Source organism: Ursus arctos, chromosome Y, assembly GCF_023065955.2.
Source record: "Ursus arctos isolate Adak ecotype North America chromosome Y, UrsArc2.0, whole genome shotgun sequence".
Classification (NCBI taxonomy): Eukaryota; Metazoa; Chordata; class Mammalia; order Carnivora; family Ursidae; genus Ursus; species Ursus arctos.
In genome coordinates, this window is record NC_079874.1 from 23,883,201 (window position 1) to 23,905,979 (window position 22,779).

Below are 22,779 nucleotides of genomic sequence, written 5' to 3' on the forward strand. Positions count from 1 at the left end.
ATTAACTTCTTTTTAAGTTGGACTTTTCTTGATATACACAGAATTCTGTTAAGAATTTTTTTTTTTTAGGGGCGCCTGGGTGGCGCAGTCGTTAAGCGATTTTTTTTTTTAAGATTTTATTTATTTATTTGACAGAGAGAGAGACAGCCAGCGAGAGAGGGAACACAAGCAGGGGGAGTGGGAGAGGAAGAAGCAGGCTCCCAACAGAGGACCCCAATGTGGGACTCGATCCCAGAAGACCGGGATCACGCCCTGAACCAAAGGCAGACACTTAATGACTAAGCCACCCAGGCTCCCCTGTTAAAAATATTTTTAAATAAAAAAACAAGTTATCCTGATCTTGACACCCTTTGCAGATGTAAATCATAAATTACACAACAGTTATATATATTACTTCTACAAGAATAATGAATTTGGGGTTTTTTTCTTGTAATTGTACAAAGAAACATATGTTAGAAAAATAATATTTTTTTTAATGAATAATTTGGGAGGATTACAAAGTCCTACCCAGCCCACCCTTTTTATTTCTTTTTTATTTATTTTTTTATTATTAGCGTATACTGTATTATTTGTTTCAGGGATACAGGTCTGTGATTCATCAGTCTTACACAATACACAGCGCTCTGCACAACACATACCCTGCCCAGTGTCCATCACCCAGACACCCCATCCCTTCCACCCCCCTCCACTCCAGCAACCCTCAGTTTGTTTCCTGAGATTAAGAGTTGCTTATGGTTTGCCTCCCTCTCTGGTTTCTTCTTTTTTCATTTATTCCTCTCTCCCCATATGATCGTCTGTTTTGTTTCTCAAATTCCACATATCCGTGAGATCATATATAATTATCTTTCTCTGATTGATTTATTTCACTTCGCATAATACCCTCTAGTCCCATCCACATCATTGCAAATGGCAGGATTTCATTCTTTTTGATGGCTGAGTAATATTCCATTGTGTATGTACACCACATCTTCTCATTCATCTGTTGATGGATACCTGGGCTCTTTCCATAATTTGGCTATTGTGGACATTGCTGCTATGAACATTGGGGTGCAGGTGCCCCTTCAGATCACTACATTTATATCTTTGGGGTAAATACCCAGTAGTGCAATTGCTGGGTCATACGGTGCTCTAGTTTTTAACTTTTTTAGGAACCTCCATCCTGTTTTCCAGAGTGGCTGCACCAGCTTGCATTCCCACCAACAGTGTAAGAGGGTTCCCATTTCTCCACATTCTCTCCAACATTTGTTGTTTCCTGACTTGTTAATTTTAGCTATTCTGACTGGTGTGAGGCAGTATCTCATTGTGGTTTTGATTTGTACTTCCCTGATGCCGAGTGATATTGAGCACTTTTTCATGAGTCTGTTGGCCATTTAGATGTCGTCTTTGCAGAAAAGTCTGTTCATGTCTTCTGCCCATTTCTTATTTGGATTATTTGTTCTTTGGGTGTGGGGATTTGATAAGTTCTTTAAAGATTTTGGATACCAGCCCTTTATCTGATATGTCATTTGCATATATCTTCTCCCATTCTGTTGGTTGTCTTTTGATTTTGTTGACTGTTTTCCTTTGCTGTGCAAAAGCTTTTTATCTTGATAAACTCCAACAGTTCAGTTTTGCCCTTGCTTCCCTTGCTTTTGGAGACGTGTCTTGCAAGAAGTTGCTGCGGCAAGGTGGAAGAGGTTGCTGCCTATGTTCTCCTCAAGGATTTTGATGGATTTCTATCTCACGTTTAGGTTTTTCATCCATTTGTGTCTATTTTTGTGTATGGTATAAGGAAATGGTCCGAATTCATTCTTCTGGATGTGGTTGTCCAATTTTTCCAACACCATTTATTGAAGAGACTGTCCTTTTTCCATTGGATATTCTTTCCTGCTTTGTTGAAAATTAGTTGACCATAGAGTTGAGAGTCCATTTCTGAGTTCTCTGTTCTGTTCCATTGATCTCTGTGTCTGTTTTTGTGCCAGGACCATACTCTCTTGATTACAGCTTTGTTATAGACCTTGAAGTCTGGAATTGTAATGCCCCCCAGCTTTGGTTTTCCTTTTCAACATTCCCCTGGCTATTTGGGGTCTTTTCTGGTTCCATACAAATTTTAGGGTTATTTGTACCAGTTCTGTGAAAATAGTTGATTGTACTTTGATAGGGATTGCGTTGAATGTGTAAATTGCTCTAGGCAGCATAGACATTTTCGCAATATGTGTTCTTCCAGTTCATGAGCATGGAACGTTTTTCCATTTCTTGGTGTCTTCCTCAGTTTCTCTCATGAGTATTCTATAATTTGCTGAGTACAGATCCTTTGCCTCTTTGGCTAGCTTTATTCCTAGGTATCTTATGGTTTTGGTGCAACTGTAAATGGGATCAACTCCTTAATTTTTTTTTCTTCTGTCTTGTTGTTGGTGTATAGAAAAACAACTGATTTCCGTGCATTGATTTTATATCCTGCCACTTTACTGAATTGCTGTATGAGTTCTAGGAGTTTTGGGGTGGAGTCTTTTGGGTTTTCCACATAAAGTATCATATCATCTGCAGAGAGTGAGAGTTTGACTTCTTTGATGGTTCAGATGCCTTTTATTCCTTTTTATTGTCTGATTGCTGAGGGTAAGATTTCTAGTACTATGTTGAACAGCAGTGGTGAGAGTGGACATCCCTGCTGTGTTCCTGACCTTAAGGGGAAGCTCTCAGTTTTTCCCCATTGAGAATGATATTCACTGTGGGCTTTTCATAGATGGTTTTTATGATATAGATGTATGTTCCCTCTGTCCCTACACTGTGAAGAGTTTTAATCAAGAAAGGATGCTGTATTTTGTCAGATGCTTTTTCTGCATCAACTGAGAGTACTGTATGTTTCTTGTCCTTTATTTTATTAATCTGGTGTGTCACATTGATTGGTTTGTGGATGTTGAACCAACCTTGCATCCCAGGAATAAATCCCACCTGGTCATGGTGAATAGTCCTTTTAATGGACTGTTGGATCCTAGGACTGGTATTTTGGTGAGAGTTTTTGCATCCATGTTCATCAGGTCATACGTTCATTGGTCTGTAATTCTCCTTGGGTGGGGTGTTTGGTTTTGGGTTGAAGGTAATGCTGGCCTCATAAAATGAGTTTGGAAGTTTTCCTTCCATTTCTATTTTTTGGAACAGTTTCAGAAAAATAATATTAATTTTTCTTTAAATGTTTGATAGAATTCCCCTGGGAAGCCATCTGGCCCAGGGCTCTTGCTTGTTGGGAGTTTTTTGATTACTGCTTAAATTTCATTGCTGGTTCTGGGTCTGTTTAGGTTTTCTGTTTCTTTGGTTCAGTTTTGGTAGTTTATATGTCTCTAGGAATGCATCCATTCCTTCAGATTGTCTAATTTGTTGGCATATAGTTACTCTTAATGTGTTCTTGTAATTGTATTTCTTCGGTGTTTGTGTTGATCTCTCTTTCATTCGTGATTTTATTTATTCGGATCCTTTCTCCTTTCTTTTTCATAAGTCTCAGCCCACATTTTTAAAGAAAAATTAACAAAATATTCAGTCTTCCCATTATTGAGTACTAGTATTCAGTTTTGAGATAATCCACTATTTTGCCTTTTTTTCCTCTTTATTTAGAAATATCTAATAAATTTTCATTTGAATTTTGAGGGTACATTACCATTTATATCAAGAAATTGAGTATAAAGTGATACAAGTGGGAGCTCTAAAGCATTTAAAACATTAACAGTTTTCCCAGAACCTCGGACAAAGCATGTGGAAATATTTTATTTACTAATGAAAGTGGACACAGTAGTTCCACTTACTTAGTTCATTTCTTTATTTAAACTTAAGTATACTGTGATTATTTTTGTTTACTTGGATATATTTCATACTGTTTTTTAACAGGCAGGGAAACATGAAGCCATTGTGAAGAATGTACATGATCTGCTGGCAAAGTTGGCTTGGGATTTTTCTCCTGAACAACTTGATCATCTTTTTGATTGCTTTAAGGTAAGAATTCAAATACTAAAGTAGTACCATCTCATCTTAAGTAGAATTAACTAATTACATATATTTGTGTTTAGCCAATATATACTAACAAATTTCACCAAAGAATCTTTCATGAAGAATTGGTTGTTGCATATTCTAGTCAGAATTTAACATTAGTTTTTATTATAGTTGTAATTTCCATCACAGAATAATCGTATTTTTCACTCAGGTTATTTCAGTTTAACGTCCTCTAGCAACTTTTATTTTTGCATACTTTTGTATTTGGAAATGCAGGAGAGTGTTATTTGCTATAATAAATAGATGTTTATAATTATAAATATAGAGATGAAAGAATACACTACACTGCAGTAGGTCTGTGGGATAACATATATAAAACATAGAAGTGAGATTCAGAAAGAACTCTTAAGAGTCTCTGACATCCTATCTGCATTAATCTAAGTGGGCACTTTTTTTATATTCAGTCTCTGTAGTTGGCAAACTTGGTTGGAGAATTTGTAGATTAGGAAGATAAAATCATATGCCATTGTTCATAAATGATTATTCGAGTAGTCATTAGAATCACAAGATTTCTTGTTGAAAGTAATTTGCATTGCTGTTGGTAACTTTAGTTCGTAACAATAAATGAGAAAACTGTTTTGACATCATCTTTCAAAATGTATGTTTTGTGTTCTGTGATATTGTGTTCCCTGAAGAAATTCATCATATGTGTATCAGGATACTTGTTAGAAATCTGTAGCAGGGTGCCTGGCTACATCATTTGGTAGAGCAGGCAGCTATTGATCTCAGTAAATTTGAGCCCCATGTTTGGTATAGAGATTACTTAAATATATCTTTATCAAAGGAAAAAAAAAAAAACTCTGTAGCAATTTATTTGTATTAAACCTGAACTGGAAAAAACCAAGTGTCTATGAATAGTAACAGGAAAAATACGTAGTGTGTGACAAACTAGTGATGGAATGCTACACAACAGTGAAAATTAATATATTAGAGGAATTCAGCAAATGGGGGAATTTTAGTAATGTGATGAAATTTTTTGTATATTTTTTTTAATCCATTGAATATATCAAAGGCAGGGAAGGAAATCAATACTGGGGAATTATTGTAGATACTATAAAAATTTGTTTAAGAGAGAACTTCTGAAATGGTGATGTATCTGTAATAGCCATAGTGACAGAAAGATGGAGTGGTATCAATTTTTCCTGTTTTTATTTCTAATATTGGTAAGATTCTTTAACTATAATCATAATAAAAATTTTATCATTTGTGCATAGCCCTTTTGACTAATCAGGTGTTTACTGGATGTCTTTTATTCAGTTAAAAGCTGTATATTTTGAGATGTTGTATGCTATAATTTATTGTGACTTGAAAGGTCTTTCCAAAAAAAGTTTCACTAAGAACACTTAACACATGAAGTGTAGGTCACTTAACAGTTCTTTGTGGGTTGTAACTAAATGATCCTTGTTCTCTCTAAATGTTCCTCCTTAGTTAGGTTTGCTTTATTTTATTGGTGGTCTATAAATATTTGAATTCTTTTAAGTCTTTGTCTACCAGATTCTACTAATTTCCAGTCCTTGACAACATTTTTTGTCAGAATTGTTAATTCATAACAATCCTCATGGTTTGAAATTCTTTCTTATTGTGTTATTGTTTTTCATATTCTTAATGATTATAATGACATTGAATTTTTTTTTACCTGTTTTTGAACTATTTGTATACTCCTTTCCAATGAGAGGTTAATATCTTTTACCTGTTTATTTTTCCTATTTGATTGTTGTTCCTTTTTTTTTTTTTTTTTTTTTTTTTTGGAGAGAGAGAATGTGGGGGGGGAATATAGGAGGAGGGAGAGAGAATCTTAAGCAAGTTCCACACTTAGCATGGGGTTAGTCCCACAATCCTGGATCATGACCTCAAGTGAAATGGAGAGTCAGATGCTTAACCAGCTGAGCCACCCAGGTGCCCTTTGTTCCTTTTTTTTTTTTTTTATTCATTCCTAAGTATTTTGTACATCTGATTGCTCAGTCCTTGACCATACTGACTAAAAAATAATTTCTCATGGTTTTATTAGTACTTTAAATGAGGAATCAAATATGATCCTAACTGTACGATTGGTTGGTGTGTTTTAGTCCTCTTTGATTCTGTTGTTGTCACCTTTATTTTGTTCTTGTGATATACATGATTATAATCATTTCCCAAAATCATTGGTAGTTTTTGTTTTCCTTTCATAATTTCAGAAGGAATTTTGTAGGAGCTAGAACACTTTGGAAGCAAGCACTAAAGTTGTCTTCCTAGAAGTCCCATTTTTATCATTTCATTTTTCCATATTTATCATTTTAAATTGTATAATATCCCCATTAAGAGCTATTATTATTTTCTCCAATATTGGATATTTAGGCAACTAGCAGTTCCTTATCTTCTAGTAATTACTGATACAAGGGAAAGAATATATAGAACTTCCCCTGTGTTGTATTAACTGGCCTAGAAGAACACTTTTATTTTTATTTTATAAATTAAGTTCCTTACTTTGAGAAAATTAAATTTCACATATAGTTTAATAAATAATGCAGATTTCATACGTTCTTCAGAGTTTTCTTCTGGAAACATCTTGCAGAAGTACAGTATTAAGATATTGACATTCACAATTTAAGTTCTATTTCCATCACCACATGGATTCTTCATTAGTCCTTTTAAGGCCACAGCAGTTCTGTCTTGCCCCTGCTTTCTCTGTAACCCTTGGCAACTGCTAGTCTAGTGTCTATTTCTACACTTTGTCATTTTGAGATTGTTAAATAAATGAAATCTTATAATATATAGCCATTGAGGATTTTTTCCCTCTCAACATAACTCTCTGCAGGCTCATACAGTTGTTTATGTATCTGTAGATTGTTTCTGTTATTCCTAAGTAGTACTCATGATATAACTTTTAACTACTTATCATTTATTTAACTACTCACCCATAAATGGATGTATGAGGTTTTTCTAATTTAGAGTTTTTAAAAATAAAGCTGCTGATATGAACATTGGTGTGCAGACTTTTTTGTGAAGTCTGTTTCTTGAGATTGCAGTTGCTGTGTTGCATAATAGTTGCATATTTAGTTTAGTCTGTTTAGTTTACTTCTTTACAAAGCCATTTTATAAAGATATTCACAAACTGAGAGGTGCACACTAAAGAGTATGATTCAGTGTGCTTCAGTATATTCACAAAATTATGGTATCACCACAACTACCTAATTTCAGGATGTTGTCATTATCCTGAAATAAACATCGGTTCTTATTCTGCCCTCCTTCCAGCTTCTGCCTTTACCTCTCTGTTTTATGGATTTTCCTATTCAGGACATTATCTAAATACGTAGCCTGTTTTGACTTCCTTCATTCAGTAAGCATAATGGTATCAAATGTCATTTATGCTGTATTGTGTATTATATTTTTTGACAAGTCATATTCAGTAATGTGGATATATCAGTTTTATTCATTTATCAATCAGTTAATGAACATTCGGGTTGTTTCCACTTTTGGTTTAGTATTAATGCTGTTGCTCTGAAAATTCATGTATAAGTTTGTTTGGACATGTGTTCATTTATATTACCAAATAATGTTTTGTTGTATAGATACAACACATTTATTCATCAATTGATGAACATTTGGGTATTTTTCACTTTTGGCTATTACGAATAATACTGCTGAGAACACTAGTGTATAGATTCTTGTTTGGATATATTATCATCAGTTCTCTTGGTTATGTACTGAGAGTGGAATTGCTAGTTCACATGTTAATTTAAAGTGTAACATTTTGAGGAATTACCAAGCTGTTTTCCAAAGTAGTTGTATCTTTTTATATTCCCACCAATGTATGAGAGTTGCAGTTTCTTCTCATCCTTGTCAGTTGTTGTCTTTCTTTCTGATTTTAGCCATCCTAGTGGAGTTGAAGTAGTATTTCATTGTGGTTTTGATTTGCATGTTCTTATTGGGTAATGATTATAAACATATTTGTGTTTAATGACCATTTATATATCATCTTTGAAGAAATTCCAGTTCAGATTCTTTATTTATATGTCTTAATTTTTTATGTATACAAATTATACAAGTCCCTTATCAAATTATGTTTTGCAAATATTTTCTCCTTGATAGATTGTGTTTTATCTTTCTTGATGGTGTTCTTTTTTGTAAAGTTAAAATTTTTTTTTGTTCAGGTGAATTTGACATACATAAAATAAACCATTTAAAAATGTGTAGTGGAGTGGAATGTAGTACATCCAGTGTTTTACAGCTCATATTTTTATCACGTTGCAAAACATTTTCGTCACTCCAGTCATTTCTCATTCTACCCTTCTTTCCTGCATCCTGGAAACCAGCAATCGATCTTTCTGTCTACAAAGATTTACCTATTCTGAGTAAAAGTTTTTTAATTTTGTGAGGTCAGATAATGTATTTATTCATTTTATTGATAATTTGGGCTTTGGTTTCATATTTTAGAAATTACTGCCTAATGTACAGTGTCAAAGATTTTTTTTAAAATGTTTTCTTCCAAGTATAAGAGTATACCTATATGTACAGTTTAGGTATAGGTATATAAGCACATATCTAGTTGTACATTCCATTTTCAGTTAATTTTTTGCAAGTGGTATGAGGTAGAGTTCCAGTTCATTCTTTACATAATATTCACTTGTCCCAGCAACATTTGTTTAAAAGACTGTTCTTTTTATTCAGCTGTCCTGACATTGTTGTCTAAAATCAGTTCTTATAATTGTCAGAATCACATAAGGGTTTTATTTCTGTGCGCTGAGTTGTATTCTTTTAATCTGTGTGTCATTATGCTAGTATTAACAGTGATTACTGTAACTTTGCAGAAATTTTTCTAGTTATGAAATATAAGTCCTTCACTTTTGCCTTTTTAGGAAAATTGCTTTGGCTGTTGAAGTCATTTGACTTCCGTTATGAATTTTAGAGTACAGTTGTCAATATCTGCAAAGAAGTTAGGTGAGATTTTGATAAAGATTGTAGGGCATTTGTAGGTTAATTTGTATAGTATTGTTCTGCTATCAGTATTAGTCTTGCAGGGGTGCCTGGGTAGGGAGGTTGTTAAGCGTCTGCCTTCAGCTCAGGGCGTGATCCCAGAGTCCTGGGATCGAGCCCCACATCAGGCTCCTCCACTGGGAGCCTGCTTCTTTCTCTCCCACTCCCCCTGCCTGTGTTCCCTCTCTTGCTGGCTGTCTCTCTGTCAAATAAATAAAAAAAAATCTTTAATAAAAAAAAAAAAAGATTAGTCTTGCAGTCCATGGATCTGGAATATCTTTCAGTTTTTTTGGAGCTGTCCTCCCATTATTTCAATTCCCTTTAATTTCAGCAGTGTTCCCCCCCCCCATATTCATTGCATTTTTGTTAAATTTATACCAAAGCAGTATGCTGTTTTTGATGTTATTCTGAGTGGAAGTGTTTTCTTTATGTTGGGATTGTTCTTATCTAATATGTAGAAAAACACATCTAATATCTAGAAATACAGTTAGGCGTTTGAAATTTACTTTGTGTCCTGAAAACCTATCATATCTATTACTTGTTGTGTGTGTGTGTGTGTGTGTGTATATATATATTTATTTATTTATTTATTTATTTATTTTATTAATAGAGTTCTTAGATTTTCTATGTACAAGATCTTTATAAATATATAATTATTATTATATATTTATAAAATATTTATTTATTTATTTATTTATTAATGGAGTTCTTAGATTTTCTATGTACAAGATCTTATGATTTGCAACTAGAAATAGTTTTACTTCTTCTCAATTTCATGATCTTTTTTTTTTTTTTTTGACACCCTTGTTTATTAATAGCCCTAACTAACTAAACATATAGCATAAGGTGGAAGGATATGGTGAAAGTGGATATTCTCGATGTTGAGTGGAAAACTTGAAGTCGTTTCATCATTAAGTATGATATAAGTTGTCAGGTTTTACTTATTGCCCTTTATTGGCTTGAAGAAATTCACTTCTATTCCTCATTTTTTGAGTATTTTAGTTATGAAAGGCTGTTGGATTTTGTCATTTGCCTTCCCTACATCTAGTGAGATTATGGGCTTTTTGTCCTATGTTGCATTGACTGATATTTGAATGTTCAAATAGTCTTCCACTTCTGTAATAAATCCCACTTACTCTGATGTATAATTCTTTTATATATAATTCTTTAATTTGTGTAAATTCTTTACATGTTGCTGGATTTCTTTGTAATTTATTGAGGATATTTTCAGGCTTTTAAGAAACTGCCAAACTGTTTTCCAGAGTGATTATAATATTTTATATTCCCACCCACAATTATGAGTAATCCATATTTTTAACATCCTTCTCAGAGTTTGGTGTATTTATTATTTTTTAATTCTGATAGGTGTACATTAAACTTTAGTTATGGTTTTAGTTTATGTTTGATTAATGACGGTTATATTGGACATATTTCATGTGCTCATTTGCCTTGAAATGGTGAAATATCTGTTTGTGCCTTTTGTCTATTTTCTAGGTGGGTTGTTTGTCCTTTAATTATTGAATTTACAGAGGTTTTTGTTTTTTGTGGTTTTGTTTGTTTTTTTTGTTTGTTTTTTTTTTTTTGGTCTGAGAGAGAGAACACAAGCAGAGGAGGAGTAGGGGGAGAAGAAGGTTCCCCGTTGAGCAAGGAGCTTGATGTGGGACTCAATCCCAGGACCCTGGGATAATGACCTGACCCAAAAGCAGACACTTAACCCACTGAGCCACCCGGGTGTCCCTACAGAGTTCTTTGTATATTCCACATGCTAGTTGTTCGTTAGATATCTGGTATGCATATATTTTCTCCCAGTCTTTAGATTGTCTTTTCTTCGTCCTAGTTTGACCAACAAAGTTCTTAATTTTAATGAAGTCCAGTTTATTTCCTGTATGTGTCACACTTTTGGTGTCAGGACTGAGAACTTGTTGCCTGTCTGTAAATCCCAAAGAATTTCTCCTATATTCTTTTTTTGAGGAAGTTTTCTAATTTTGCAGTTACATATGATCCTTTGTTTGCATGTAGAACTTGGATTGCAGGGTAAGTTTCTAGTTTTTGTTTTTGTTGCTGCGTATGTCCAGTGTTCTAGTACCATTTAGTGAAAGGTGGTCTTTTATTTTGCCTGCATTTGTTCACTGTTGCATCTTTGTCCAATATGAGACATACTAATTTTGTTAATTGCACCCAACATGGGGCTTGAACTCACTAGCTTGAAATCAAGGGTCTCATATGCTCTACTAACTGTTTCAGGCACCACAGTTAGACATAGTTATATGAATCTGTTTCTAGGTTCTCTGTTCCATTTGTCCATCATTTGGCCAATACCACATAGTTCTAGCTAGTATTAAATAGAAATAGCTAGAGCGGACATCATTGTGTTAGGGAGAGAAATGAGTCAGTGTTTTACTGTTGAGAATAATGTTAACTGTATATTTTTTATAGCTGCCCTTTATCAGGTTATGAAAGTTCCCCTCCATTCCTATTTTCTGATTTTTCTTTTTTTTTTTTTTTTATGAATGGAGTTGAATTTTGTGAGATGTTTTGACATTGATATGAGTATACCATTTTTATTCTTTACCTGTTAAATGTGATAGGTTACATTGTTATTTTCAATTGTTGCATCCTCGGGTACACTGCACTTGATGTGTATTTTCTTATATATTGCTGAATTTTATTTACTAATACTATGTTCAGGAATTTCACACTATATTCATGCGGGAGATATGGTCTGTAGTTTTGTTTCTTTTGTATTTATCAGGATATATTTTGCTTCATAAATAAGTTTTGTGTGTTTTTCTTTTTTCTGGAAGAAAAAATTACATATTAGTGTTACTTAAGTGTTAGGTGTGATTTTTTGTGAAGTCATCTGGGTCTGGTGATTTTTGTTTCCGAGAGTTTTTAAATCATGAATTTAATTTCCTAGTCACTGTATTCTATTTAAATTGTCTTTGTTGGCTGAATTGTAGTAATTTGTGTTTTTTAGTGATGTGGTCATTTCCTGTAATTTTTCAAAGTTATTGTGCATAAAGTTGTTTTTGGTATTCTCTATCTTTTAATGTCTACAGTAAGAACCCTGTTTTATTCTTGGTTCTGGTAGTTTGTGCATTCTGGTTTTTCCCTTGTGTGCTGTGCTAGAAATTTGTTGGATTATTGATCTTTCAAAAGAACCAGTTCTTTAATTTTTTCTGTTATGTTTCTGTTTTCGGTTGTTAGGTTTTATTGCTTGTTGTTATTGTTGTTTGTATTTTCTTCCTACTTTTTGCCTCAGACTTTATTTTTGCTCTTTTTCTAGGTAATTAAAATAGTTTGAATTACTCATTTAAGCTTTCCCTATTTTTTGATCTGTGCATTTAGTGCTATAACCAGTGCTTATTGCATATATTTTATGTAAACTTCAAAATACGTGATTTCATTTCAATCTCTTAACTATCTCTTCAACAACATAAAACTATGTTGTTTAGTTTCCAAGTGCTAGGATACTTTTCTGTCATCTTTACCTGTTACCAGGTTATAGTTAGGTTTGATTCCATTGTGGCTGGAGACATACTTAGTCTGATTTCCACCAACAGATTTGTTGATGTTTTTTGGGCCAGAAAATGGCCTTTTCTAATATATATATATATATCTTTTATTGCCTTTTATTAAGTTTTTATTTTAATTACAGTGTAGTTAGCATGCAGTGTTACATTAGTTTTTATTGTATAATATAGTGGTTCAACACTATTGTACAACACCTGGAGCTCATCATAACAAGTACCTCCTTAATAGCCATCACCTGTTTAACCCCTTCAACCACCTCTCCTCTGGTAACCATCTCTAGAGTCAAGATTGATTTTCCTCTCTTTTTTCCCCTATGATCATTCATTTTATTTCTTAAACTCAGCATATGGGGGGAATTCATATGATACCTTTCTCAGACTTATTTTGCTTAGCATATACAGTCTAGCTCTATCCATGTTGTTACAGGTGGCAAGATTTCACTGTTTTTTATGGCTGAATAATATTCCATTGTGTTTATGTTGTCTTGGGATTTTTTTGTGGTTATTTTGAAAAGAAGGTGTATTCCGCTGCAGCTGGATAGAGTGGTTCTATAATTGTGAATTAAATCCGTCTTTGATGTTTTTTGGTGAGTTTAATATTTTGCTGATTTTCTGTCTAGTTCTGTCAATTGTTTAAAGATGGGTGTTGATGTCTCTTCTTATAGTTATGAATTTGCCTATTCCACATTTGAATTTTGTCACATATTGTTTCACATGCTTTGTGTCATACACATATTTGTTTACTTAATATATAATGTTACATTACTCGATATATTATGTTACATACTGTCTCTAAAATCTATTTTATGTGGTGTTATTGTGGCCACTTCTGCTCTTCTTTAGTGTTTGTATATCTTTTTGCATTTTTTTTACTTCCACGCTGCCTACTTTATATCTTAGAATATTAGTAGTTCCTCTGAAGCTAAGCCATATCACTGGGATGTCTAAACCATTTATATTTAATGTGATTTTTGATATGTTAACATTTAAGACTGCTATTTTATATAGCATTTGTTCTCTTCTGTTTTTCATTTTTTTCTTTTTGATTTACTTTATTTATTTGAGAAAGCATGAGAGGGGAGAGGGTTCAGGGGGAGAAGCAGATTCCCTGCTCAGCAGGGAGCCAAATGCAAGACTTAATGCAGGACTCCATCCCGGGACTACAGGATCATGACCCAAGCCAAAGGCAGTTGCTTAACCAACTAAGCCACTCAGGCATGCCCTCTGTTTTTTCTTTCTTTCTTAATTTTCTAGCTGCCCTGAGGAATGTTCTATATTTTTCAAGTTTTTGTCTTTATTTTTCTGTAGTGTATTGAAATACCTCTTTGTATGGCTGTTTGAGTATCTTTAGTAAGTCTGTGTCTCACCGTTGACACCTATAAAATTTTTCAAAAAATAAAAAGTAAATTTTTCCCCTTTTTTTATTGTGCTGAAATACACAACATAAAATTTACCATCTTAACTATTTTTAAGTGTATGCTCGTTGGTATTAAATATGGTAGTAATGCTGTGCAGCTATGACCAGCATTCAGTATGTCTCTGGAGCTCTTTTTTTCCTTAAAAAACTGATACTCTGTACCCATTAGGCAATAACAACTCATTCCCAGTCTCTGAAGCCTCTGGCAGCCATCTTTCTGCTTTCTGTCTATATGATTTTCACTGCTCTGATACCTCATATAAGTGAAATCATACGGTATTTGTTACCTTTTAGTGACTGACATATTTCACTAACTATACTGTACTTGAGTTTCATTCATATTGTAACATGTTTCAGAATTTTCTTTCTTTTTAAGTGAATAACATTCCATTGTATGGATATGCCACCTTTTGTTTATCCATTTTTTTCATTGATTGACAATTTGGTTTGCTTCCACATTTTAGCTATTGTGAATAAAAATCCTGCTATGAACACAAGTGTACCTCTTTGAGACTGCTTTCAGTTCTTTTGGGTATGTACATACCTACAACTGGAATTGTGGTATTTTCACTTTTAATTTTTTGAGGAATTGCTCTACTGTTTCTACAGTGACTGTATCATTTTACTTTGTCACCAAGAATGCACAACAATTGCAATCTCTCCACATCTTCACCAACACTTGATATTTTTTGTATCTTTGATAACCATGCTGATGGGTGTGAGGTGCTGTTTCATTGTAATTTACATTTCCCTAATAATCAGTGAATGTTGAGCAACTTTTCATGTGCTGATGGACCATTTATGTATCTTCTTTAGAAAAATGTCTATTTAAGTCTTTTGCCCATTTTTCAGTTGAGTTGTTTGTTTTTTGTTTTTGAATTTTGGGACTTCTTAACATGCTTTGTATCTGGTGTTTTTGATTTCTAATACGGAATTTTAAAGTCATTAGTGATAGAGTTATTTGTAAATAGAGGATCTTTTTCTTTTTCTTTATTCTGTCCCGTGAATACTGTTTTTCCAAATGGCACATGGTTAATTAAGTGCTCAGTTAAAGTGCGCTGTTGGTTTGTGTGTATGGCTGTGATGAGTTCAGTGTTGTTTATTGAAAACCATGTAATTAAAATAGTAATGACTTAATATAAACGGGTATATAAATTGTGATGTTTACCTAATTTACACTTTTTTTTAGGCAAGTTGGACAAATGCAAGTAAAAAGCAACGTGAGAAGTTGCTGGAGCTGATTCGTCGTCTTGCAGAAGATGATAAAGATGGTGTGATGGCACACAAAGTTTTGAACCTGCTTTGGAATCTGGCCCATAGTGATGATGTGCCGGTAGACATCATGGACTTAGCCCTCAGTGCCCACATAAAAATACTAGATTACAGTTGTTCCCAGGTATAGGAATGCTTCTTTACTCATTTTTTCTTATTTTTTTTCCCTTCACCATGAGTTAGTTACAGGATAATTCCATTATTTTTGTTTTTAAAGTAATATTGAAAAGTTGGCTTACCTTTGGTTTTTCATCATTTTATTATATTATTTACTAAGCACATTTACCTTTTTATAAAAAAAGATTTGTATAGGTAAAACAAGTTTTTATAGTAGTATTACAGTTTAGTAAATAAAGGTAAAATAGAATCATAAAGTATTAAAGCTAGTAGTACCTTTGGAGGGAAAGGTACTTAGACTCTTTTGCTCAGGAGAAGTTAATAAAGCTAATAGAATTTCCTGAATAATAATTTCCTGCTTTCTTTACAAGTAAATCACAGTATTTTCCCTGTATTTAACTGCTGCTATTTATTTTCACTGCTTTCAAGTATGTATTTTTATACAGTTACTTATATTTTCAAAACCGTTTCTGGAGTTTTGTAAGTGCTTTGCCGTATTTCTGATAGGTTGGTTAAAGAATTAAAAAGCAAAAGACTGCGCAGGGTTGTTCTTAATTAACAGAGGGCTTCCCTTTTAGTTGGACTTGAATTTAATCAGGTCTAGCAAGGTCAAGATGATATTATCATGTATTGGAAGCCAAGTGTTTGCGAAGTCTCAAGTATTTGCTGCACTGATTGCCTTAATAATAAAAAAAAAAAGTACCAGTGAGGCACCTGGGGAGCTGAGTCAGTGAAGTGTCTACCTTCCCAGTGTCCTGGGATCAAGCTCCAGGTTGGGCTCCCAGCTCAGTGGGGAGTCTGCTTCTCCCTCTGCCTCTGCTGCTCCCCCTGCTTGTGGTCTCTTGCTCTCTCTCAAATAAATAAATCTTAAAAAAAAAAAAAGTACTGTCACACACACACACACACACACACACACAGACCTGGGTGAATAAATTCAGAGAACATTCTTTACCCGGGATGCTTAAAAACGAAGATGTCATTCATAGTCTGTGGACTAGTTAATTGCAGCTGTCCATATAAAACTAATTTTTTTTAATTCTGAAGAAGAGATAAATTAAAATTTATCCTAACTACTGTCTTTTACAAGTAGATTAAAAACATGGAGATTTTGAGGGGCACCTGGGTGGCTCAGTGGTTAAGCAGCTACCTTCAGCCCAGGGCGTGATCCCAGGGTGCTGGGATCAAGCCCCACATCAGGCTCCATGCTTCCCTGGGAGCCTGCTTCTTCCTCTCCCACTCCCCCTGCTTGTGTTCCCTCTCTCGCTAGCTATGTCTCTCTCTGTCAGATAAGTAAATAAAATCTAAAAAAAAAAAAAACCAAAAAAAAAAACTTGGAGATTTTGAAAACCATTGTGGCTCAGTCTGTTGAGTATCCAACTCTTGGTTTCAGCTCAGGTCATGATCTCAGGGTCTTAAGATGAAGCACTGGGTCAGTCTGTGCCCAGCAGCAGTCTTCTTCAGACCCCACCCCCACCCCCTGCCGTGTCTCCCTTTGCCTCCAGTCCACTCACTCTCTCTCTAAATAAATAACAGTCTTAAAAATTTTAGTGGAAGTAATACATTAGATTTGCAGTGATGCAGTAGGAGTTTCAGATTTATGAAAGGAAGAGACTCAGTCCATTTATTTGGATGGCAGTATATTTGATATTTCATTGATTGATTCATTGTACTTGACTTTTCATTAAATGTTTATTCAGCATCTCAAATGGTTACAAAGACCTTGAGTTTAAATTATATTTTATTAAATAGAGAAGTGTTATAGAGGCTCATAGTAGCACATTTATTATGAAAGCTCAAGTATTAACTTCCTCCTTTATGTAGTTGTTCATATCCTTGCCTGAAACAGTGTCTTAAGTTATCACATTAATAGATAACTGGATTTCATGGGATTTAGTAAAAAGAGTTTTGCCTTTTTCAACTTCGGCCTTCATTTGATTTAGTTTTTTAAAACAAATGAATACATTATTCTCTTTGTCCTGTCAACCCAAAGCACTTTTTAATGAGTCATGACATATTTGATATTCATGGATAAATATTTTTAAATCCTTAAAAACGTTCACAGAATTCAGCCCCGTAGTTTCACAAAAGCATCACATTTACAGACTAGACCATTATTCTTTTTTTTTTTTTTTTTAATTTTATTTATTTATCTTGAAGAAATAGAGCACGGCCATGTGCACAAGGTGGGAGGGGGAAGAGGGAGAGAATCAGCTCAGCACTGAGTGCTAAACCTGACATGCCATTCTGTTTCTCCACCGAGGGATCATGACCTGAATCAAAAGCAAGAGTTGGACGCTTCACTAGCCAAGTCACCCAGGGGCCCCCTGGATTAGACCATTCTTCATTGCTTAAAAAATGAAAAGTGAAAATCACTTGAATTTATGAATACACTCTACAGCATATTGTGTTATCATTAAAATGGCTTGTTTAGGTGGTGTCTGTGGTATTTAATGGAAATACTTAAAATAAGGACTGTTTTGTTTCTAAAAGAGATGTGCATGTGCTTGCAAAAATGTATTTTAAGTGAGACAATGAAGAGATACACAGAATTGAGTTTTCTTCTGTATATACGTACAGAAACAGAATCATTCCAATTAAAAATTTGTTAGTACTCATGTGAATTTCTGATTACTAGTGATCTTAGATAGAAAGAAGCAGATATACATTTCAGAATATTAGAAATAAACATATTTCTACAACATTCTTGAAGTCTTAGTTTGCCTTCAGAGTATTTGTGTCTGTTATCTGTAACATTCTTGTAAGTAGGGTTTTTTTAAGTTTTATTGTAATAAAAGATGTATATATTTTTAAATATCTAAAATTTATGTAAGCATATTTAATATATACTTACATATATTTCAGTTATAGTATTCTCATACTGTTATTTTCTGGATAAAATGTAAATTTTTAGATTCCCCGCACCTGTTAGAAAAATATGCTGACATCATACTCACATGGTAACAGTTCGGATTATATGTTTTTGCTAAGTTTTATAATATGGAAACCTTATAAAACACTGAGTAAAAGTGATACCTGCACATGAGAGCATATATTTTAAAATCGGATTTCTTGTTAATGCCTGAACTTGGGATTTATATCTTGGTGTATATATATTTAAATCTGGAGTACATGAATTTTTATAGTAGTACTTTACATTTTGGAGCTGTGGTGATCATTTCAAAATAAGAACATACTTATTCCTAATTTTTTGATCCTTATCTTAAACACTTTTCTACCTTGTAATTCTCAGAATAATTTGAACATAGAATTATGTTGAATACTGGTCGATATAACCGTTAACTTTTTGTGTGTATATTTAAGGATCGAGACACACAGAAGATCCAGTGGATAGATCGCTTTATAGAAGAACTTCGTACAAATGACAAGTGGGTAATTCCTGCACTGAAACAAATAAGAGAAATTTGTAGTTTGTTTGGTGAAGCACCTCAGAATTTGAGGTAAGGCTTTTAATATAGAAAATTCTCTAATTTTTATGTATATATTATGTTGAAAACAGCATACCAATAAAAGCAAATGTTAAAATAGCAATTTAGTATCAGAATCAAGATATTGCCTTAGGCTCTTTGTTCAGAATTGTCTTGTATTTCTAGCAGGTACACCAGATATATGGGTTGTATTTATCCCACTCCTGAATTTGTTTTACCCTTTTTATGGTTTTCAAGATAAGAATAAGTGATTTAATTCATGAAAATAAGATTTTATTTAAAGATGATTTTTACTGTATTTATTTTATTTAGATTTTTTTTTAAGAGCTAATTTTATGTGTTTGGTCTTGATGCTAAATTGTGGTTATGGGAATAATTTACTTTTTACTTTCTTGTAATCAATTGGGAACTGACATGTAAAGAAAAAATAACATGGATAAAGCTTAGGAATAGTATGACATAGTTTACAGTGCAGTTAGAATTCCTGATACTGAACCCTAGTTTTTGTCTAACTAACAGTAATCATAGAAAGATTCTCCAACCATTTGGAAGCAGTTTTCTTGCCAAGATATTTTACAGCTCTAGGTGGATAAAATTGTGTGTGCCAACAACAGGATTCCTGTTCAGACTGAATTTCATAATGCCTTTTTTTCTTTCTTTTTTTGAGAGAGTAAACACGCAGGCAGGGTGGGTAGTAGTGCTAATGTGGGTAGAGGGAGAGAGACAGTCTTGACCAGGCTCCCCACCCATAGAAGAGCTTGACACAGGACTGGATCTCACAACCCTGAGATTATGTCCTGAGCTGAAATCAAGAATTAAGATGCTTAACCAACTGAGCTGCCCAGAAGCCCCTACAGAATCCCACCTTTATGCTTTAATTTTTCAAGTTGAATATTGGTTGTTTTTTTTCAGTGCTGGAAAAACTACATGAAAAGGTAACTTCGTGGGCATAAATAAAGGAGGAAATCAGGAAATAATCTGTTGATAATTTTTTTTATAAAGGACATATTTTGACTGTTTTTTTGATTCACCAAACATGTCTTATCAAACATACCCATTTTTTCGTTGCTTATTTATTCATGCAGTATTACATTCAAAGGCAGGTGATTTAATCACGAGTGGATTAATAATGATGTGAGCATTTATTGGTTTCATTGAATATGGCAAAATAGAAAGGAAACTTGGGTATCTTTCTGGTTATATTTGGGAGCAAAATTGGTTGCAAATTCAGTGTTACAAAGTGAACTTTTAAGAGCTAATATACTTGCTCATGAAAATTTGTGCCTGTGCTTTAGATACTTACATAAGATTAATATCATGGTTGAAGTTGGAGAATACTAATTGCTGATTTTCATATAAGATGAGAGTGGTAGAGTAAATATGTTTTAAGACCTTGATTATTCTCTTTAAATTGCTTGATATTTTGCTGTTAAAAGGAAGATATTGACCCAGTTTTTATTATGAATGAAAAACATTTTAAACATCTGAATTAGCAGCTGGGATAGTCTCTGTAAATTCTTAATTACAGCAGTGTTCATTGCCTAATTATACTGTTAAGTTCTTCTCGTTTTAGTCAAACTCAGCGAAGTCCCCATGTATTTTATCGTCATGATTTAATCAACCAGCTTCAGCACAATCATGCCTTAGTTACTTTGGTAGCAGAAAACCTTGCAACTTACATGAACAGTATTCGACTGTATGCTAGAGGTATGTATTATAAACTAAAATTAACTATTGAGAATCAGCATAGCTTCCTTTCCCTGGTTTTTGTTTTGTCCTCAGTGTAATTACCTCAGAAATGAAAATGTATATGTTTTTACATGGGTCAGAAAATGGAAGTGAAATATTCTTACAAATCCACTCAGCCTTCCAAAACCAACACCAACTAAACTTCAGGTCAGCTTTTCAAGGCCTGTTACTAAGTTCTTATCTTTCCACATCTGGGAGCTCTTGTCTATTCTTACCACATTGGTTGCTATTCTCTTGGGTACTTACCTAACTTATTTTAAATGTTTGCATTCTTCTTGCCACACTGCTTTTCAGGAAAACTTGATTAATAATTCCTCCATTAATTTTGGCCACCTTTGCTTTGAAATAATACATTACGTTGTTTTTAATTACCTGAGTTAACATTTTCCATTGTTCAAAAAAATTATTAGAAATTAACAGGATGAATGACATGTGTTCTCATTGGTTCTCAGAATGTGAAACTGTTTAAAAATGTTGAGATAAAGTTTCCTCAGATTTCAACAGAAAACTTCTTAATATTTGAGGACTATCTTCTTGGTGCTTTAACGATCAATTCCAATATTATTTGTCCTTATCAAAACTTTTATTAGAATCTGTGTGTGCTGGACACAAAGTATTCTTCATACATCTATATCTCCTCTGTATTACACCAGATTCATAGACAAACAGACAAGAACCCAGCTGCCTTTTAGGTCCAATTTTGTATATTTGAGTATGGAGAAGAAAAATTTTCTATTCACCAGTTGAAAACCGGATTGAGCCTAATGTGGAACTGAAAATACTACTCTGTTGTGCTGTGTCAGGATGTGTAGAATCGAGTTATATATTTAAAATAAGGATATTTATAATACTCATTATTTGACCAGAATAATAAGATCTGTTACTTGTGCTTGTGCCTTAGATGGTTGAGATGTGTGTGATTTGATGGTTTGGCTGAGTAATAGGTGCATGTAAATAAAAACCCCCCTGGTTGTTACTGATTTATACTTAGCCTTATAAAAGTTATAGAAACAAAATGGAAAAATTAAGCAACTTTTTAGATGCACCTTATGATTGCATTGGCTTCCTGTTCCTTTTATATTGTACCCAGTTTGTCCATTCTAGTTCTGGGGTTAGAAAAGCAGTCTAAGCATCAGATGTTATAATTGGCCTCATTTAGATTCCAGTGTTCCTTCTTAGCAAAATGGTAGGCCCCAGGGAAGGTACTATAGGCATGAAACTTTATGATTTTTCTCTAGCAAGAGCAGCCAAAAGCAGTGACAATAAGCTAGAATTTTGAGATTTTTAGGATGTTAAATTTTATTCCTGGTAGAGAGCCCTCCTAATGCCAGCTAAGACCTTTCCCAAAAGTAGAATCAGCTACATTTTAAGCTGCAGTGGTAATTTTAATTAACTTCCATTTTTATGTGATTTTATCTGTTGTTTTAATGCCCTCTCAGTAAAGACCAAATTGCCAAGGCAGTCGGCCAGCTGGGGCACGTGTGCTTTTCTACCTCAGTTGGATCCTGTTCCATTTAGTCAGATTGTATCTATGTTTTTGGCATATATCATTTTCATGACTTCAAGAATGTTGGCATTCTTTTGTTTTGTTTAGGATTTTATTTATTCATGAGAGGGAGAGAGCATGAGCATGGAGAGGGAGAAACAGATTCCCCTCTAAGCCCAACTTGGGGCTTGATCCCAGGATTCTGGGATCATGACCTAAGCCCAAGGCATAAGTGACTGAGCCACCCAGTTGCCCCCAGAATGTCAGCATTCTTCATAATCTTCTTTATATTGCTTTTTGAAAGGTTAGAAATGAGAGTTCAGGCTTTAAACTCTCTAAATTTAAAGCCTGGCTCCAACTCTTAATATATATAACTTCTAAGTGAATTAAGACTCTATAATTACCAATTTTACCAAATTGGTAAAATTAAGATACCAAGAGTATGTGTGTTTCCTAAATGAGTTAATACTTGCTAAAATGTAGTTTAGATTTTTTTTTTTTCCTTAGAAACAGACAGCATGAACAGAGAGTATGGGCAGAGGGAGAGGCACAAGCAAACTCCCTGATAAGCAAGGAACCCCATGCAGGGCTCCATCCCAGGACCACGAAGAGATCATGACCTGAGCCTAAGGCAGACACTAAACCAATTGAGCCTCCAAGGCACCCTGAAATGTGGTTTGCTTCTAAAACTTCTAACATTAAATTACTTCTGACCTAGAGCTAAAACCAACACAAACTGTGGTGATTACATCTATATAGGAAGCATGTTTCTTGTTCTCCTGAAAT

The 22,779-nt window shown here is 33.9% G+C and overlaps 1 protein-coding gene across 17 annotated transcripts in view; it reads left to right on the forward strand.

Moving 5' to 3' along the window:
* Window positions 1–22,779, forward strand: part of LOC113248372 (probable ubiquitin carboxyl-terminal hydrolase FAF-X) — a 155,144-nt gene that overhangs the window by 47,357 nt on the left and 85,008 nt on the right. For 11 of the 17 annotated variants that reach the window (XM_044380522.3, XM_026489772.4, XM_057315561.1 and 8 more), the window contains 4 exons: window positions 3,859–3,963; window positions 15,113–15,319; window positions 18,634–18,770; window positions 20,317–20,465. In XM_044380522.3, coding sequence (XP_044236457.1) covers window positions 3,859–3,963; window positions 15,113–15,319; window positions 18,634–18,770; window positions 20,317–20,465 — 598 coding nt within the window. The remainder of the gene's footprint in view (window positions 1–3,858; window positions 3,964–15,112; window positions 15,320–18,633; window positions 18,771–20,316; window positions 20,466–22,779) is intronic. The other 6 variants (XM_044380523.3, XM_044380529.3, XM_026489773.4 and 3 more) reach the window with 1 other exon arrangement.